This window comes from Corythoichthys intestinalis, chromosome 9 (assembly GCF_030265065.1).
Source record: "Corythoichthys intestinalis isolate RoL2023-P3 chromosome 9, ASM3026506v1, whole genome shotgun sequence".
Taxonomy (NCBI): domain Eukaryota; kingdom Metazoa; phylum Chordata; class Actinopteri; order Syngnathiformes; family Syngnathidae; genus Corythoichthys; species Corythoichthys intestinalis.
Window position 1 is genome coordinate 1,355,027 of NC_080403.1, and position 21,398 is coordinate 1,376,424.

General features: G+C 38.1%; 1 protein-coding gene across 1 annotated transcript; it reads right to left on the reverse strand.

Moving 5' to 3' along the window:
- Positions 1-4,771: 4,771 nt before the first annotated feature.
- LOC130922263 (serine/threonine-protein kinase 35-like) lies at positions 4,772-20,789 on the reverse strand. The gene is made up of 3 exons (XM_057846927.1): positions 20,138-20,789; positions 12,336-13,077; positions 4,772-4,975 (listed from the first exon to the last, which is right to left on the reverse strand). The coding sequence occupies exons 1-2, from the start codon at positions 20,619-20,621 to the stop codon at positions 12,359-12,361; spliced, it is 1,203 nt and encodes a 400-aa protein (XP_057702910.1). The 5' UTR covers positions 20,622-20,789; the 3' UTR covers positions 4,772-4,975; positions 12,336-12,358.
- Positions 20,790-21,398: the final 609 nt, after the last annotated feature.

The following is a 21,398-nucleotide window of genomic DNA, read 5'->3' on the forward strand; positions in this document are numbered from 1 at the left end:
TCTGTAAACAAAATAGAAACGCTGAACAGACGTGATGCATATTCTAAATTCTCTTGCATTTGAGTGAACTATTACATATACTGCAAAAGTGTTTGACATTTGGTGAAGGAAAAAAATCCAGTGGCTGTGGAATGCTATTTGCTGGCAAGGGGGAGAAAAAGTCACAGTAAAAAGGTGCAGAGACATGAGGTAGTGCGTTTTAACTAATCAAATTGTAAGTGTAAAAATAACCCTAATAAGCGTTGACCGAAACTTTTCTAAATCCTAGTTTTGATCCTCATCAGGTTCAGAAACAAAATTAGGGACACTTCAAGCACAAAACTAAATTTAAAGGTCACCTGTAAATGATTGGAAACTGAAATGAGTTAAGATCGTAAGCCATGATGATTAAAACGCCCAATATTTCAGCAAGCATTAGGCCATATATTAACTTGCGAAACTTGGCAGGCACCTTAGGTGAAAACACAGTAGTATGAAAAATTTGAAGCTTTTGGAATTTCTCCCATTTCTGCATAAAATTACCATCAAATGTGATCTGATCTTTGTCAAAATCACACAGATTAAAATACAGTGTCTGCTTCAACAAAATCCACCCAAACATTTATAGGTTCTCATATTTTAATTACTTTACTTTAAGGGCAATTAAAACCAATTTTTACCAAACATTTTAAGTCAGGTGTGTGCCCAATCACTGATGAGTAAAATATACAAAATATTAATTGTGATGGTTTACTTACTTACCCCCCCACCCCCCTTTTCTGTCATTGTTTGCATACTATCCCCTAAATACACAAACCTATAAATGTTTGGGTGATTTTAGTTAAAGCACTGTTTTTTCATCCGTGTGATTTTGACAAGGACCAGATCAGAACTGATTTTATGCAGAAATGTGAGAAATTCCAAAAGGTTCAGATACTTTTTCATACCACTGTAATAAAAGTTTGCAGGTATTTCAATTTGTCATCCAAAGTTTGTTGGCAAAAGACTTATGACTGAAACAAAAGTAAGTCACCAGTTTTTCTTTGACTGTTTAAAAGCGTGTATATAACTTAAATAAGGTGCGCTATGAAAACCCTGCCGACCATACCAGCATCCTGAGTTTTTGGATAAAAGGGTAGAAGACAAAACATCAAAACATTTATAAATAGTAAATGTTAACATATTTTTCAATTAAAAAAATCACAATAGTATACTTTTAAGCTGTGTCAAGAAAAGGTCAAATAATGCCAACCAGAGGTGGGTAGTATTGCGTTACATTTACTTGAGTAACTTGTAGAGAAAAAATTACTTCTAAGAGTAGTTTTACCATTTTACTTTTGTCAAACTACTTTACTAATGTCAAAAATTCTGAACTTCCCCTTTGGGAAGAAACACTAATCTTACGCCACTACACAAATTTTTTTCCCCTTTTAATTCTACATACTGTATTACATTTTTACTTTATATATGTCAGCGAAACCCACAGTGGCTCTATCATTTCCACCAATGAGATGTCGCAATAATAATCACATGACTCCATTATAACAAGTCGCATGAACACACGCAAGCTTGCAGTCGGAAGTCCTATGATCACTTCGGCCTGTTCAATCACGCGGTGTCTTTAAAGTACTGTAAAAAATAAACCATTTCACATTACATCAACATGACTAGAAAAGCGCATATTTCACCTCGTCTCCCAGTTTTTATTTGGCACAAAGATATGATCATTTTAATTTCATAGCAGGAAATATTTTGTCCACTAGAGAGCACTCATGCTTTTTGGACAGGTGAGGTTTCATTTTTTAAAGATTTTTCGAGTTGTAATTCAATCATTTGTGTATTTTTTGGTCTAATATGGACATGCAATGAGTTATAGTACCGTTTAAAAATAACAGTTCATCTAGATGTTGTGATGAGAAAAATAAAATATACCAGTTTAAAAACTTTGTAAGCAGCTCTTGCCGAGTATTCATTTCACTTTTTGGGATGAATACTTTCACTTGGTTATTTTTGAAGTTACATTACTTTTACTTTAGTTAAAAAAAAAAAAGAAAAATGTCTACTCTACCCACCTCTGATGAAAATGGTGTCATGTGTTTGTTTCAAAGCTAAAGTCTCCCCAGGATTTGTAATTAAAAAAAAAAAAAAAAAAAAAAAAAAAAGGTGCCAACTGACTAGGGGGTGGCAGAAGGCGTGATAAGGTGTCAAATCTCTTCAGCAACTCTCCAATCAAAGAGAAAAAAACAACAACTTTGTAACAGTGAAAATAATCATCTGTCATACGCACAATATCTGCAAACACACAAAATACAATCGAGAAATAAAAATGGTGAATTATCACTTTTGCACAGACCAAAATGAACTTTCAAGTGTGTGTGTGTGAGATAAACTGAGAGGATGAAGGGGTTGGGAGGGATATGTAAAACATGGTTGTTTAAAAACAGCAGTAAAATACCGTATTTTCCGCACTGTAAGGTGCAGTACTAGTAGTGGTAGTAGTTGGGTACTATGCACCCATTAGATGGCGCTGTGCTAAAGAGAGTCATGTCATGATTAATCAATATCAATTCATATATAAGGCGCATCGGATAATAAGGCGCACTGTCGGTTTTTGAAAAAAAAAATTGAAGGCTTTTAGGCGCGCCTTAAAGTGTGGAAAACACGGTAGAAGTGACTTCCAGCTTTTCCGTCAGGGATCATGCGTGACATTTTAAATGTTTACATGTGTGTGTACAATGGAAAATGCAGTATTACCTGAAAATTAAAACCTAAAATGAATCCCACAAGAATATCACAGGTGGCACATTCCAAAACCAGACAAGGAATTGTGCACCTGCCATCTTAGTTTTTCCCATGAGACTGCCCTAATGATAAGGATTATGTTTTCAATCAACATTGTAAACAATATCGGCTTATCATTCGTATAATTTATTGTGTGAGGGAAAACATTTTTACTGCACTACTTTTCAATAAATAACATAATTTTCACTTTAGAATTACCCATTAAATTAAGAATGGGGGGTGTAGGGAAGACAATCCTAAGATTTTCAAAATCACTTGCACTTAATTTGAAACAAGTCTAAACAAAATTTTTATCAATTTCTATACATTAACTCATCTTCAATTTTTGCTGTATTTTTTTTATCTATTACTTAGCAGGGAGCGGTTGCTTATTGAAACTTAAAGGAACAATATGCAAGGCTGGTGACGAGAAGAACGGTACTCCAAACAATCAAAATATTGATGCACACAACTTCCCTTCTCCTTTGGTCAGCAAGAGAAGTTTCGTAATTAAAAATCAAGCTGCGTTATCATACCAATGTGGCATTTTGCTGTGCTGGTCTGTAGTGCACTTGTGGTACGAGTACAGGCGCTTGTGGTACAAGTACAGTGATCCCAGCTTTTTGCGGTTAATGGGGACCACTCCCCATGCGAAATTGAAAACCCGCAAAGAGGCAGCGCTTATTTACATAAAAATGTTTTTGTGTGTTCAATGTATTCTTTCAGATTTAACTGTATTGGAAAGAGATGCATATGAGACATGTTTTTTCCCTTTCCCCCTCCAAAGTATAATAAAAAAAAAAAACAACAACAACAACAAAAACACCGTACGATGTACCCGACTTACGTGATTTCTACTTTAGGTCAACGGAGTTTCGCCCGCCATTTCGTCTCCAGTCATTCTTTTTTTTTTTTCAGTCGCGTAAACAGTACCTTATTGTACCTAACAATATTTTTTTTAACTTATTAATATGATTTTTGCCCTTTGGCGAAATGTGTTTTTGATTATAATGTTGACTTTTGTGATGCATGCTTTTATTTTGGCCCAGGAAGCGTAGAGCAGGTAGTACTTTCGCATGCGCGTGAGAGCACATGTACACATGAAGAACCTATTTGCGCACACGAAGAAGTCACGCAGCCAAGTGGGACAGCGAGAGAGGTAGGGAAAGATTACAGTTTCGCCCGTTGTCTAGCTAGGATTTAGCTCCAACGTCTTGGCGAGAGTACAATATGCTTATGCAATATGCTATACTATATGCTTTTGGATAGTCATTATGAGATTTGCGGGGTATATAAAGGGTTCATTTTAACACACGAAAATTCCGGTTACATCACCAGCGTACGAACATAACCCGGATACTTTTTATAAATGATTTTTAAGCACTGCAAATGTAATAATTATGGTATAAATGAGATACAGTATGTATAAAAGACAACAATGATTTATTCATGTATATATCTTAACATTTTTATATAAAATATTTGCTTTTTAATTGAAAGAAATGATGGATGATGGTGATGGGCGATGGACTGAGGGCGCGTAGTAGCAAAGGATCACTGTACACGCGCTTGTGGTACAAGTACACGACATATATTCATATCTTTGTCTTAGTCTTATTTAAATTAATCAAAACAATACCTTTTACGGGCTGATAGTCAACTAAAAATTGGAAAATGTCTGCTAAACCATTGAGAACAGTGTTAGAATCGTTTCCAAAAAACATGTTTAATGTCTATTGATATTTTAGGGCTACTTAATGAATAATTGAAGTGCAAATCTTACATATTGCTCCTTTAACGAAGCCTTGACTGTATGCTTTCCCCCTATTGGTTGGCTGAAATATTATTCAGGTGTTTTCATTAGATGTCTAGCAAAGTCAACATTATAAATGTAAAAAAAGCTAATGATCAAGGTTAAATTAATTGGCGCTTCCAAAATCATGATCACGATGAAACTGATAAATCGTGCAGCCCATCTATTGGTTTTAAGGTACCCACAACAAGCAGGCGATGAAAGGTTTCTTCTTTTATTAGAACATTCAAGGCATTGCAAATTCTCCATCAGGATTAGCGATGAAACTTTAAGTCAAAAGTTCTTAGGTCAACAAATGCAAGTATTCAACTGCAGATACAAACGTTTCCCCCTTTATCTTCCGTCATCACATACAACAGGGACACTTCAGTGAAGTAGCAGCTCCATGTAAAAGATGCATGTCTGCAGGGAGACAAGTACAAATTTGTTTTGATTAGAAGAAGCTCAAAACTTCTAAAGAAACATGAGAGGATACAAGAGATGTTCTTCCTGTGAAACACAAACATCTCGTTACAATTACAAGCCTTTTTAAATACTTTTTCCTTTGTGATCAGATTTCTGAACAGTTGCCATTAAAATGTTAAGATCAGGTGGAGGCCTCACGCACTACCGAGCCTCATTTTGACTTGTTTAACCCTTTACCAAAGGACATGTTGGGAGCTACACATTTACGCATATCATCTTTGGAGCCTCGTCACGCTGTAATTACGTCACCCACGTGCCACTGGTTGGTCTCATTCTAAAGTGTGGAAGTTGAGGTCCACGTCCGTATTTACTTGAAGTCAATGACCAAGTAAAAGGGGAGATAATGTCATTTGAGTATTATAGCCCTCATAAATAAACAGTAAAACACTGCATGGACCATGTGTTTATGTCCATATTTCCATAATCTCTAGTCCTTTTTCAAAACAGAAAGCACCATGGAAAAAACTACATATCCCAGCAACCATTGTGAGGTTACGAAGGATGAACGTAATGTGAACATTTTTAATAAATTGCCGAGCGAGGCGAGTGAGTGAGTGACGGCCGGTTGGATTGAGCGAGCAGCGGAATGAATCGAAAACTAAATTTAGTGCAAGCTAATGAATTATTTCATTGAATCGAAGAGGATGGGCCAGATTTCTTATGGTTTTCTTCAGATGAGTCAGCGAGCGAGAAAAGTGACAGGCTGACAGCAGTGCGCAAATGGGGAAAGAGTGGGCTGTGTGACGTACGGTATCAAATAGCCCTGTGTAAGGGGAAACAGAGTAGCATGTCTAAAAAATAAAATAACTAGTTTATTGCCCATATTTTTGAAAACACTTTTTTTCCCAGTTATATTTGATTTTTTCCTTCACGGTCAATCTTTTCAATTTGTATATAAATCTGTTTGTTGGAGTAGATTGTATATACATACTTTTAATAAGGTGAGGGCTGCAATACCTAACCTCACAAAGAGATATCCTCCAAACCCTTTTTGTGGTAGACATTTTTTCCACTATTTTACAATGTTGGTCTACTGTATATAACCCGTTTTGACCAAAGTATTTCGAAAGAACAAAAACGTCCATAACCCTACATACCGTTTCTGTTGAATTATCAAATATAAAACTATTAGTCTCATTTTCTCTGTTGAATGTTTAACCTAACAAGTTGAATAAATATTATTAAGCTTCAAAACGTTTCATTGAGCATGTTTGTTTTTTTAATGGGACATCAATATTGCACATTTTGACCCCAAAATTTTTTTTTGTCTTTTCGATCCAAAATGTTGGTTATAATTGGTCAGTGAAGAAAAACAACAGTTTGGACATGAAAGTTATGGTGTCCTGAAAAAAGGGACCCAACCAGGCCATTGTGAACATTTTTTTTTCTTTGAAATGTAAAGGCAAAATCAAAGGCATGCAAACATTGGTTACAAAAATTGTACACAGACTATTTCAGTATCGAGTTAACAGTTCAAAACAGTAAATAGTCAAGTCCACATTCTGTATCAGCAGCTTTAAACTACATTCAATTAATGTTGTGAATCAACCGTTAAAGTTTTTAAAATTGCTCCCATTATTCCATAATTTCCCTTCTGTCTACTTTCGACATGTGAAAGTTTTACAACTTTCATCATTTAAAGATAGATTTCTAAGTCAAGATTTTTCCAATTTAAGAGTATTTCAGATAAAAAGTTAATTAGGTCCGCTACAACAGCCTTCCATGGAAGTCTACTGCTTTAAGATGGCGGCTGTTTACTAACGCCGGCAAGTCTGTCATTTCACATCTAGTTTTCTACTCATGTGCTCCTAACGCCGCAGATTCAGTCATTTCGCATCTAGTTTTTTATACATGTGATATCTACCGTAGCATTGTGTGGGTGTGCTTTGTAGCGGCTGTAGGCAGCAGTCAGGTATTATTGTTTGTTTTTTATCTAGCGGCATGAATTGAGCCAGAGCTGTGAGTTGAGCATTGTCATTACCCGGGTTATGACTAGCATGATGTTTACTCTCAGTCCGTTCCTCATTGCGTCTCGAAGACCGCGCTGTGTTTTAGTTCCACTTTACTTGGTGTATTTCAATAAGTGGGTGTTTGTGAATCGTTCTCGAATCTTCCACGGCCGAATCGCGAATAATCTAAGAATCGGAAATTTCGCACACCTCTAGTATATATTATGCTTGTGTCACTTGGACATTGCTGTAACTACAGGATGGATGGGGGGATTTCCATTCAGGTTTATTCAAAAACAAAAGATGTTCCACTGAGGAAGTCCTTCTCTTTCTTGCTGGTTCTCTAAACCTTTCACTTTTCCCAACTCTCCAAACTACCCAAACTCTCACGAGTCTCACCTAATCACAACTGTCCTTCAAACACCCAAATTTTTTATGTAGCCTGAGGTGTTTATATACTGTAGCGAGCTGTCAAACCGCATGCCAATGTAAACCAAAATGTAAACCACCACCTGAAGCAATCACGCGGTACAGCTGGGCAGCAAGGCATCGGACATCAATATTTTCGGCACCTTATATGAAGTGAGCCTCGGTACGTGGAAACATTACTTGACACTAGAGCTGAAACGAATACTCGAGCAACTCGAGTTTAAAAACTGATCCGAATAATTTCATTCACCTCAAGGAATCGTTTAATTTTGTCATCTCTAAGCATCCCGTTTTGCCCGGACTACTTTTAATGCGGGACAACGCACTGACGTCATGTGCGTAGAAGAAGCAATGAATATAAAAAATACAACAACAACAACAAAAAAAACCTTACTGCAGCCGACAGCCGCTACAAACTACGCCGACGTTGCTAAAAACTACACTTGCATGATGCTACGGTGGTAGCAAGTAGTGTCTGATGAGTCTCATAGATAACACATGTATGTAGAACTAGCCACGAAATGACAAGACTCAGCAGCGTTAGTAAACAGCCGCCATCTTAAAGCAGTAGACTTCACAGCGCTAATAAATAAGATTAACGTTACTATCACTCGTTCACGTAACATTTGCCCTGTGGAGGGCTAGGTTTCTATTAATTATGACCACTGTCGATGTGTGGCTAAAGTGTCTTACATACAGGCTTTATTTAATCTGAAAAAGTAGCGCTGTAGAGTGATTAGGGTGTAAAATAAAAACTTAATAAAGCTAACTGTCAATTTTAGCTCAGTAGTCATCGCTTGATAAAACACCAATTAGCACTGGTCCCTAATGGGCTCCAATATAGCAGGTATCATACATTTATTTTGAACACTGCAAAAACTCAAAATCCTATTCGGACTTACAGTTTACACTATTTTAAAACTAGAACTTAAAAATGGCTTGACACAAATGGAATTTCAATTGAAACGTGAGGAAAAACACCTAACTTTTAAGTGATGTGTGTTATCAAGCGTAATGAGATTTTTAGGCAAGAAATATATATTTTTTAATAAGATCTAGGAGTTTTTGAGTGAAAGCAGTGAATTTGTCTTTTTTTTTTAAAATTCTAGTCACATCTGAGATGCAATTGTTGGCTGTTTTCAATAATGTACATCGAAAATAAAGACATTGATTGACTGAAAATGGTTCAATATTAGATGAAATGTCTTGTTTTCTCATGTACCTGTATATTTATAATTGCTCTTTACCTGAATAAAATGTTTTAGCCGATTACTCGATTAATTTATAGAATTTTCAGTCAATCACTCGATTACCAAAATATTCGATAGCTGCAGCCCTACTCGACACACACTTTGAAGGGTAGGCGTACCTTGTTACATCACTACTGGCTATGCAATCTATGGCAAAAATTATGGAACCACCAGTATAAATGGATGCTGACTCAGTCGAATTGTGTAGGTGAGAAAAGCAAACAACTTTATGGCTTTAAATTCACAGAAAGATATCATGAGAACAAACTGTGGCCATCAGTCATGATTACTTTTACAGACCAAACAAAGGGGGTAAAAAGGATTTTAATCCATTTTTAAGATTATATAATATTATTTATATTATTAATTATATAATAAGTATTATTCTTAATATCTATATGGCAGAAAACACAGGCAAGGCTAAAAAAGTAGTTTCTGCTCTTGCACCCCTCTTTAAAATAAACTGCTGTATTTTAAGCCAAAACAACTGTTGTGTTTGATAGAACAATATGTCTCTATGCTGCCATTGCGGATTCATGGCACATTAAATCCCCGAACCGAACTATTTGCAATTTGTCCGTTTTTCCCTGGAAACCCCCGTTTACAGACGTCGCGCAACCGCTTTTGTTTCAACTTAGCCATAAAAAGTAGTACTAAGTAATCGTATTTATTATTCGAAATGTCTGTCATTTTTAGCTTAGAATCTTTAATTGGTTTCCAATATTTAGTTTTTAAAAAAAAAATAAATAAATAAAACGACTTTAAAAAAATTATTCACTTGCATATTTTTAACTTTTAAACAAATTACGTCACAATGACAAAATTGGCGTCTGTAAAAAAGTCATGGATATCTACCTCATAACTATCGGTTAATTGTAGTTTTTTCGTTACCGTCACGTTTTCCCCAATATTTTAGATGATAAATAATCGCTCCAAACAAAGAAAAAAAAAGTTTAGAAGGGTAAATATATGAAAAAGAAAAACTTTACTACTCTTTGATGTCTGCGATTTCTGCATCGCAACCCTTGTTATATTACCATGTTTTACCCATAAAATCCCCCCAAAATCCGGCTGTGGCCATTCACATCTGTGTTTTGACACCTGATGATACATGCTACATGGAGTTTTTGGATCAAAACAAGTACGTGATAATATCTCGTTAAAATCGTGGCGTCTTTAATTATGCTCTCGCGTGCGCTCACCTCCTGTTAGGGTTTTTGGAGTTTAAAATTATTTTATTTTTTTGAATGTCCTCCTGTTCAAATTTTTTCTTCCCAGAAAATTGACATTTTAAGCTTTCTAATGATGTATCACACATGCATATAGGACAATTTTGAAATTTGGCCAAATTGGCTGTCTCAGAGCGGAACTTCCAGTCAACTCAGTGTTTTCCGCCATATATTAGGACTGAATGATATTGGAAAAAACTTATATGCAAAAAATTGCAAAACCGTGAAATATGATTGTATTCCTATTATACCGTTTAATCCAAGCTAAGGTGGTTTATCTGTGAAAGATGAAGATCGCTGTATATCAAAGGGATATAGGAAGCTATGTCTCAGCACACTTGCTGCTTTTATGAAGCAAACCAAAAGTTTACATGGTCAAAAAAATAATAATAATCGCACATCCTCCAATAGGACTATTGTGCATGCCCACATCGCGATGGCTATGTTCAAACGATATACAGTATTGTGCAGGACTACTATATATATATCATATGAAAATGAGATTCATGAGGACTATTCTGCTATTACTGGTCACCGACCTTCATTCCATCATGTAAACGTTTGACCCATGATAGGGTAGCCTGGTACTCCAGACTCAACGCTGTTCCAGCTATCGAGTCTGGCCACCATTAAGCGGATAAAATTTCCAGGGCGGAGCAAGCCACAGCAAACAGACAGCGGAGTGGACCAATCAGCGACGGGTGGGACGAGGGACTTGCGCGCGGTAGTAAACATACGAGGAGAGCGGAGTTTATTCAACATGGCTAGCGCGAGACAGACTGTTGTCAATGACCTGTGGCGATGTGTTTTTGGTCATTTAAAACTGATTTTACCGTGGATTGGAACATATTCTCGGCTCACTAATATTGCACCTTTCCACCATTTTAAGGCCCTCAAAGTACTTCACACTATATCCTCTTCTACCTACTGGTGACACAGCACCAGGCGCAACATGAGATTTAGTATCTTGCTCATGGATACTTATACGAGGTCATCAGGGCGGAGAATTCCGGAAAAATTCACTGAGCTATTATCCAAGTTTTCCATTTAACTTTACAAGTGGTGCTACTGAGCTTGAGAACTTTTATTTTTGTTATATTTTCTGTGAAAAAAATTCAGCGAGCTATTTAACCTTTTATTTAAGGCTGCAACTAACGATTATTTTCATAATCGATTAATCGGACGATCAATTAAAGGATTAATCTGATACAATATCACTTTTTTCAATTACCTTTACAAGTTACCTTGAAGTTGTTTTAGGCATGTTGTAATTGACAATGGAGGCAAAATGAATGACTATTTCCTTCAAAAAATAATATTTATTACAGCTTGCAGACTTAACTGTAGTCTACAACTATCGAATATCAAATTCGTCGGCAACTAATTTTTTAAGCGATTTAGTCAATTAGTTGTTGCACCCTTATTAAGAAGCTTGTTTAGACAGTAAGATGTCAGAAAATTGGCAAAAATATGAATTGTAGGTTTCCAAAGCAAAAGCAGATTTTGTTCATGTCTTTGACTTGACAAAAACATAAGAAATCTGATCATATTTACAGCTGAGATGTTATAAAAGAATTTAAAGTTTAAGGTGAAGAAGGTCCTAAACGATTAATTGGTTATCCAAATAGCTGTCGATTAATTTGCTAATCGATTAGTTGTCGATTAATTGTTGCACCTCTACTTTTATTCAACTTTATAAGAGTCTAGAAAATTCAGGTACTTCTGGTACTTCTATTATTTTCTGTTTGGATTACTCAATAAACATGCTTTAGGCATTTAATGAAGTTCAGTGTTTTCATGATTCTTTTTTTTTACGCCAATTTTTACACTTTCACTGCAAATGAATATCGGCTCCAAAAATCGGTTATCAGCCCCTCTAATTATTAATATTCGGTATCTGTCCTGAAAAACTCATATCAGTCAATATAAACCTAACCAAAAGATTAAGCAGTGACTCAAACTCAACAGAAAGTGACCAGTAAATGCCCTAAAATGAACAGAAAGTGACCTTTAAATGTCTCAAAAATCAGCAAGACTGGCTGTGAATACTTTGGTTTCCCCTCCCAGTGTAATTGGACTGGCCGTCTAGCGCCGTCAAAGGCAGCCATTTAGTTAACAGAGACAGTGTTCTAGTGGACAATTTTGGTGGCAACTAGTTGGTTCTTTTTTTTTTTATTCTCAAACACCTTTTCAAAACAATAAATAATTCTAGCCAGGAGCATATCGATACAATTTTGCGATACAAAGTATCACGATATATCACCATTTTGATATTTTGTCACACCCCTACTTCCCAGGCTGCAGATCCTCAATTAGGACACATATGATGTACAGCACCTTGTGTTGCATTGTGCAATACAATTTTGCCTTGACAGAAAATGCCAAGGACTGAAAAAGTTCGAGCAAACAAAGAATGGTCAAAGAAATATCGGGGCAATACCTGAGAAATGATGAGGATGACAGTCAGACAGGACACATCACCTGGTCCATTCTTGTCTGAAGCTCAAAAGCATCTGGTCGGTCCTGAGGGTTGACGGCAAGCATGTCCAGCAGCAGCTTCTTCACTCCATCAGACATGCATGACCTGCGTTTCTGGGGGATGTTTAGTACCATCTTTGGATTTTCTAGCAGCGCTTCGCCCACCGGCACGATATCTGCTCCTTGTCTCACATAGGTTCCGAGGAGCTCTCGCTTGGACTCGGCATCAATAAAAGTAATTCTCTCCAACATTGCCCAAATGATGATTCCTAAAGCAAATATGTCAGCCTTGGCTGTATAGTGGCCCTCCCAGACTTCGGGAGCCATGTAGAAGTCTGAGCCACAAGCTGATGACAACCAAAACTTGTTGACGTTGATAGTTTTACTTTTGTCGTCGCCTTCCTTGCCCTCAGTGACGTTTCCCAAACCTGCGCAAACTTTGCTCAGGCCAAAATCTGCAACCTTGAGAATAGGAGTTCCCGATCTCTCGGAGATGAGAATATTGTCCGGTTTGAGGTCTCGGTGTACAATCTTGTTCTCGTGTAAAAAAGCCACAGCACTGGTAAGTTGGAGCATAAAGCTGTTGTTGGTTCGCGAGTCAGGCCGTCGGGACAAGATGAACTGGTTGAGGTCACCTCCTTCACAGAACTCCATGACAAACCACAAGTAACACGGCTCTTCTGGAGGCGTCAACACTCTCTCACCTGCAACACAAAGACGGCATTCCTTGACTTTATTGTCAACGTTAAGTTATAATCATGAGACCATAATATAAACCGAAACAGAGTCCCATATTTTTTTTTTTTTTAACAAAAGTTCCAAACATGTTACAGTACTGCACTTCTTACAGTACTTCATCTTTTTCCAGGAGTGTTGCAGATTTTAAAACATATTTGTATATTTTGGCAATGCCACTGTATTTCTGGATTATTTCGCTGGCAAGCCCCAATGCCACTCTTACACATTACCAAACAAAGTAATTAGCTACCTATTGACTAGAGCTGTCCCGACTAGTCGACATGGTTGACGTCATCGATGACGTAAATCCGTCGACGAGCACAACATCCCGTCGACGGCTAATGAAGGGTTAAAAAAATATATGCGTGGAAAGTTCAGAATGTCGCACGCTTGGTATGCAAGCGGGGAAAGCGGCACAAAGCCAAAAAAGCGCACCAGAGTCCAAAACATTGACTTATTTTTAAAGAAACAAAGGAGGGTACACTGTTGTGTCCTGTCTCTTCAATGCCAAGCTTGGCTGCACATCGGCCATGAATGATAACGACAGGACATTGTAAGTCCGTCTAACTAACTAATGACATGTTTTATTGAAGTTGCGATGTGCGATATGCAATAAGTCCATTTATCGCGTGGTAAATAAAAATGAGGGCGGTCATTTTCACGGTTGCGTTTTATTGCTGCGCGCGCGTGCATGGTAATGGTTTTCTCTCATCAACACGCTGTAGAATTAAAGTTCACACATACAAAATAAGAAAACACATCTATATTAAACACTATGTACGTTAGCATTGCTACTTTGAGGTGAATGGGGAAAAAAGACGACCTACTTTAGCCGGCTATAAAACAGGCAGCCTTCTCCAAAACTTGCAGTTAAAAGGTGACACTTCAAACATGAAAAATCGCTGGTTAACAGCATTTGCAAAAGGAAAAAAAATCTATTACTGACAACACATGCAATGACAAAAAGTGCTTTTTTACAGAGTGTAAAGCTTAAATTAGCGGTTTAGCGAACGTACTTCCTGTGAACATTTCAAAATAAAAGCATGTAATGTTCGTCATATACGTAAATAACGATTTCTGGCGTTAATCCCACATACTTCAGATTCTACACTAAAAATACCTTTAAAATGACACCCTTTATGAAAATTCTGATTGGCAATGAATAATTATTATAATACTATTATATATAGTACTACAGCATACTATAATATTAATGCTAGGTATTTTTTAAAGAATTGTTTTGAATCATTTTGGAAAGGTGAAGTCAGTGTTCTGAATCTGTTTACATTCCATTCTTTTGCACAAGTTAATTCAATCAGCATTTGAACTCATTGTTTATTTGTGATTTATAATTGTTATTTATCTGTTTATTTGTACTTTAATCAAGAATTTAAGTGTTCCAAAATGTTTTTGTGAATTGACAAGCGTCAAAACAAAATTTCATTGCTAAATTAGTAAAAAAAAAAAAAAAAAAAAAAATTTTTTTTAATTATAATATTAGTCGACTAATCGTAAAAATAGTCGGCTGACTAATCGGGAGAAAATAAGTCGTTTGGGACAGCCCTACTATTGACACTTACTGATATGGAAGAGTATTGAATGATTACCGACCATTGGACAGCATGGATACTCCGCAACAGCATATTACCGGATTCAATTTCCAAAAACTTTTTAAAAATCAATTAAATGAAAGTGCATGATTTTCCACGGCCACGCCACAGTAGTGCGCACAGTAGTTAAACACAGTAAATTATTGATAGCTGCAACCCTACTTACAATGCAAGTGTGATTTTTCTGCAATTGACCATTTCGCTGCATGCTTTCTGTTGCCAAGACTGCATGTGCCGGTATGAGATTCTGAACGTATGATAACCTTAAGCAAAAATACCACTGTTTCTTGCTATTGCAATTATGGCTCTAAAATGTGTTATTTTGAAATGTCTGTTAAAAAAAACTTTTTTCCATTGCACAGGATTTTTACTTTTCAAAACAACATATTAGTAAATAGGAAAATGTAATGAAATATTCTAAATGAAATTAAAATAAATGCAATCCTTCAGGTGAGCCTAAACACTTAGCCACAGCTAAATATTATTATCACCAGAACAAAAATAATTGAATTATTGTCCAACTGCCGTATTTGTTTTACCACCGCGAGACACTAAACATGCTGGAGTTAATAATATATTGGAGGTATTGCCTCCTCTGGCGGCCACCTTCTGCAAACATGTTTTACATGTCGGTCGGCCCTCTTCCTCTCAGCCGCGGCCGTAACTTTTCTATAGCCAGAGTATTCCAATACCAACGACTTAGTTTTGTTTTATGGAGGAAAAGTTCAGGTGTTTCACCTCCTCCAGCTATCGTGTAGCACAGCTGACTCTTTGGGGCCGTTAAATTGTGTCTCTCCAAGACGACGAAAAATTTCACGTTTGCATCTATATGGTTCAGTCTCCATTCGACCAATGTCGCAATTCAGCATCAAAACGATGTAGTATTCATGCCAGGCCCTAGGGGGCGGTGCAGATTTACAAGGCGACAGCAAATGATGGACATGGACATTAACTCCTCAGCCTGGAAGACAACATGCCCGCCCACTCAAAGCAATGGCATTTTTCTTTTGCTCCAAAAGGCACAAAAATGGAAACATTCAACATATTTAAATTAAGAATATTATTAAAGTAAATTAAAGCCGACGTTCCGCCAGTGCCGTTTTCAATGTTTAGTAGCACTGCTGTGCACCCCCAATAGGACGTGTGGAGTGCTGACGTTATCGGCGTGGGAGCTTTCCATTGATATGGATGCAGAGCAACCCCCCTCAAGCCCCCGCAATCGAATCCTTCCACTTTGGAGGCAGGATTCCAAAGTTTGGGTTTTTGCCTTCCGTCTTCGCCGCCACCATATGAACGCGAGGCCAATCCGCAACACAGTCATTGTGTCGCAGAGTTGCCATGTAAACTGACCCTTTGACTCACTGAGCAACAACCGATGGGGGAGCGGTAAGCCCTGCAAATGCAAGTGAGGGATTTCTACCTTTAGGACATAAAAATAGCCAATACCATAGGAACGGTATGACGGAAAATTTGAAAACCGTGATGTTTTCATACCACGGTATACCTTGTAACCGTTAAATGTCTAGCCAAGACCAAGTACACGTACCAGTCTTTCCTCTTTTCTCACCACGGTCACAATGAACCCAAGTTGTAAATGGACATATTTCTTGATCGTAGCTTTCTAGAGTTTCCAATTTCTCATTACTTCCGTCTCTCCGCATTTTTTCTAGCCCTGTTAAATATTTTTTTCATGTAGTTTTTTTAGGGTTTGTGCTCTGCACTTCATATTTCCCTTTCTGTGCTTTGTGAGCAGATGTTCAGTGCATAAAAAAACAGTTATGAAATAGAGACGTCCAGATACAATAGTGGATCTGTTATTAACTTCCTACGAGTACAGACAAATAAATGTTTCCTAGGGTCACATGCTTAGCACCCACCCCCGCTGAGGACTGAGCTAATAAAACCCCTAGCAAAAAGTATGGAATCACCAGTCTCGGACGAGCATTCACTCAGACATTTTATCATGTAGAACAAACTTAGATACAAAGTTTGAAAAAATAATGAATTAGTTCAAAAGTGCAACTCTTTAGTCATCTTTAGTCACTTTTGTCATCTTGGAAAATGACTAACATATTTTCAATTGAAGGGATAAGAGAGCTGTCTAAAATTTCAATGTAAACTTGTGCATTTATTGACGATTTAACCACAGTCATCTCCCCAGTGCCTTTCCCTGACATGCAGCCCCATATCATCAAGGAATGAGGGAATTTTGATGTCTTCTTCAGGCAGTCATCTTTGTAAATCTCACTGGAACAGCACCAAACAAAGGTTCCAGCATCACCACCTTGTCCAATGCAGATTATTGACTCTTGTCACCTTGTCCAATGCAGATTCTTGACTCTTGACAAGGTGATGATGCTGGAACTTTTGTTTGGTGCTGTTCCAGTGAGATTTACAAAGATGATTGCCTGAATAAAACATCAAAATTCCCTCAGTACTTGATGATATGGGGCTAAATGGCACTTGGGAGACGGCATTGGTTAAATCTTCAATAAATGCACAATTTTACATCAAAATTTTAGACAGCTTGCTTATCCCTTCAATTGAAAATATGTCATTTTCCAAGATCACAATGCATCATGCCACGGAGCTAAAACTGTTAAACCATTCCTTGGAGAAACACTCATCCAGTCATTGTCATGGCCTGCAAATAGCCCCGATCACAAACTTATTGAAAACCTGTGGTGGAAATTGAAAAAAAATGATCCGCAGCAAGGGTCCGACTTGCAAGGATGATCTGGCAACTGCAATCAAAGAGAGTTGGCACCAAATTGATGAAGAATACTCATCAAGTCCATGCCTCAGAGACTGCAAGCGGTCATAAAAGCCAGAGGTGGTGCTACTAAATACTAAAGATGCACCGATACCGATACTAGTATCGGCAGGGGACCCCTATCTGGCCCGAAATGGTGGTATTGGTATCGGTGAGTACCAACAAAGACTGCGCCGATACCATTTACCGATCCATTATTATAACATTTGACCGCTGCCTTTTTTTCCTCCTGGCGCTCACTACATTTTCTCTGTGTTGTGTGATGACACGTGAACACCAAGCAGCTATCGCTATTGGCCTGCTCCAGACCAATGAGAGCGGGCCTATAGCCACTCTGACCAATTACAAGGGCGCTTTTTCATATGGAGCAAAAGCAAACCAGGAGAAATGGCGGCAGTCGGGAAATATTTCCAAAATGGAAATCCCGTTGATTAAAATCAATGGCTGCATGCAAGATTTGCGGCCTGACAGTTTCAAGATGTGGAGTTAAATCGGCCAGTTTCAATACCTCGAACCTGATCAAACATTTGAAGACGAAACATGAACGAACACGACGAGTTTGGGCCTGGAAGAGCAGGACTGCTCTCCAAAGGAAGGGCGCTGGACCGGAGCAACAATCTCTGGTCAGTTCACTACGTCTACTTTACTTTTATTGTCTTTTACTGAAAAAAATGCCGCAGTAATTTGGGAACTGTTTCCAAAGTAGGGTTGCCACCTTTCAGAAATTGAAATAAGGGACTCCCCCGTCGCGAAAAAAAGGAGGCTAGTAGAGAGACGGGATGCTTGTTTGCGTCCGAAAATGCGGAAACAAGGTTGAACCTCGAGGCAGACAAAAAGCGGGGGATACGTACAAGGGTTTAATGATTGCTAACAAAAAATAACACGCGATCGCGGGATAGTAGAGATAACAAAAGGAGTCCGTGACAGCAGGTCGACGGAGCTCAATGCTACAAAGTCGAAGGTTAACTAAGACGATAGGCAGCGAGCCAAAAAGCCAAAATAAAAACACTCAAAATACATGCACAGGGTAGAGGTTACAAACGAGAGCAGCACACTAACAGAAAAAACCCAATGCAGGGGCGTAACAAGCAAATGTAGCGAGACTATAGTGCGAGATGTCAAATGGCGATCAGCAAGGCAAATATCTCGGCAGCCTTCTCTGAGATCACCCGTGCTTAAATGCTGCGTTGATGAGCCTGCATTGGATTCAGGTGCGACGTCAGGAACGCCCCCACTACCAGCACAGTAACAAAACACAATCCAACCAGCAGCAGAATGTAACAATAAGTTCATGAAAGTTGCACTGTTTGGCCTTTGAGAGGTTTAAAAAAGTTTATTCAGTTCATTCAGAGTTTATTATTATGAATTTATTTTTACTTTCTTACTGCTGGGCTAGTATTATACATGTTTTATTCATTTCATAAATGTAGCATTATTTTGGCTTTTGAGAGCCAAAGGTTTATTCCACTATTGCCTACTAGGGTTTAGTGTACTTTTTCCTATTTTGCAAAGGTAAGCAACAGCCTGACAAAGCCTTGATAGCAATGATTTCACAGCCAATAATGTAGCTCTTTGGGGGGGGGATATATATATATGTATATATATATATATATATATATATATATATATATATATATATATATAAAAACGGGGTGGCATCGGTATCGGCCGATACTGCACAGCCAGGTTTCGGGCCAAAAAACTGTATCAGTGCAACACTACTAAATACTAGAAATGGGTTTTGATTATTTCTCTGTTTCTCATGATTCCATATTTTTTTTCCTCAGAATGAAGTGATTTCATATTTATATTTCCCTGCAATTGCTCTATAAAAGTAACATTTACTGACCACCACAATGTTTTTTTTTATTCATTTCTCTTAGTGTTTCTGAATTCTAAAGATTTGCATGTTCTACATGATAAAACGTGAGTGAGTGCTCGTCCGAGACTGGTGATCCACACTTTTTGCTAAGGGTTGTGTCATCTAGTCGTGGCTTAGCCAAAAAGAAAAAAAAAAAAAAAAAAAAATGACATAGCATACATTATCTTAAACGTTTCTTTCGAATACATGGCATACCTTCGCCACAATTAAGTTTCAAGTCTATAATAAATGACTACTTTATTGGCAGTGATATGCAGTCCTTAGTTCTGACATGGTGAAGTGAACGGGAAGGAGTGGCTCGGTAAATGTATCATGACGACGGTAGGCTGTGGGCTGGACTAAACACCTGTGGGAAAACACTGACTAAACAGTCAGCTGTCTCCATTTTAGAGAGACACGAGCTCCTGAACAGGCCCTTCCCCAACCAAATTTGTGTCATGGCGTCAATTGGCCTGTACTCTACATACAAGCCTTTATTGAACTAAGTTGCTATTTCTGTGTTAACGTTGAATGTCCCATTCTCTTAGAAATGAGACGGCGTCCAAACAATTCGTATGTTAAGTAGTCAATTTTGTCGCTACCAGTCAACCTAGCATTAGCTAACGAAGTTGGGAACAAATCGGCAGCTACAACATCTGTCCCACGTCATTTGAAAAAACTTCAAAGTGACTTGGTCAGCACACGTCAGTTGAAAGCACTTCAAAGTGACTCAGCACAAAGGGCATACGTTTATCAACGTTCAAGGAGGAAAAAAGCCTTACCTTTGAGAGACGTCTCAACTAGCCGCAAATATTGCTTGGACCGCTTGTTGCCGTGGCTCATTTTTTGGGCCATTCCGTTCCTTTGAAGCACACACTCCTCCAGTTGGACGACATTTTGGTGGCGTTTCTCCAAACTTGTCAGTGCCCAAAACTCTTGAAGGGCGAGCTCAACGTTTTCCGGTGCGTCGCACCGTAGCTTTTTCACGGCTAACCTCGCACCGGACCTCCGGGCCACTGCTTCGTACACCACACCGTATGTGCCCCTCCCTATCTCCCGAAGCAGGCTGTAGCGCGGGGCCATGACCTTTCTCTCCAAGTCGCCTTGCTTGAAGAATCCAGTATCCTCCTCCATGTCATGTTCTTGTCCTGCGTTGCCCTCGCTCAGGCATCGTAGCACGGTGGACTCGTCGCCTCGCCCTCCAGTTAGCTTGTAGCAGACTGCGCTCCTTGTACGTCTCCGCCGGTTGTCGCCAACTGTGCTCATCGTGAATCCATGGATTCAAACATCACAAAGGAATTTGTGCGCATGGTTGCACCTACGGAACTCTCAATGCGACTACTTTTTCGTGTTTTGGTTTTGAACTGTCGTAACAGGAAATCGGCTGACTGGCATGGCAATGGTGAGGCCGCCGAGGCCGGTGTGTGTTAAAACTTCCGCTTTGAAGCTCTTCAAAATAAAAAAAAACATTAGCGTTGCCCGTAGGGTTGCCATTCTAGAATTCAATTCTTTTCAATAATGTTAATAGTGATTACAGAAACAGGATCAAAAGAAGTGGCATTTAGTTTAGTTTTACGCGATACCTTTAATGATTTGAAACATCTCTTAGTTTGCACTATTTCCCGCTTCTAACTATTATTTTTTCAAACGCTGATTTAAAACCGGAATTAGTTTTTCCACGAATGCTATCTTAACCTATGCACAGTGTGCAGTCCGGGTTACAGGGTTCATTCAAGTTTGCAAGGAACACGGAGTACCGAAAATGATTAGTTATTAATTACTCCTTTTAAGTTTTAAAAATGTATTTTAATTAATTGTCGTTTTCTATATAAAATAAATGTTATTACCCTGCCGAGTTAGTCTTTCTCACTGAATGTACTTAGTCTTCCTCACTGAATGTAGGCTACTTATTTTAAAACGGCACATAAATACGTACGTCTTTTAGCAACTTAAGTGCGTGTAATATTGTCATTTTAACAAACTGACGCTCAAGCTTCTAGACTATTTACATTGAAATTGATATTTGGTGAAACATTTGTTTAC

Excerpts from the sequence above, each read along its gene's own strand:
- LOC130922263 (XM_057846927.1), bottom strand. The coding sequence starts at position 20,621 with ATGAGCACAGTTGGCGACAACCGGCGGAGACGTACAAGGAGCGCAGTC. Across the intron at positions 13,078-20,137 it reads AGTTGAGACGTCTCTCAAAG|GTGAGAGAGTGTTGACGCCT; the intron begins GTAAGGCTTTTT and ends TTTGTGTTGCAG.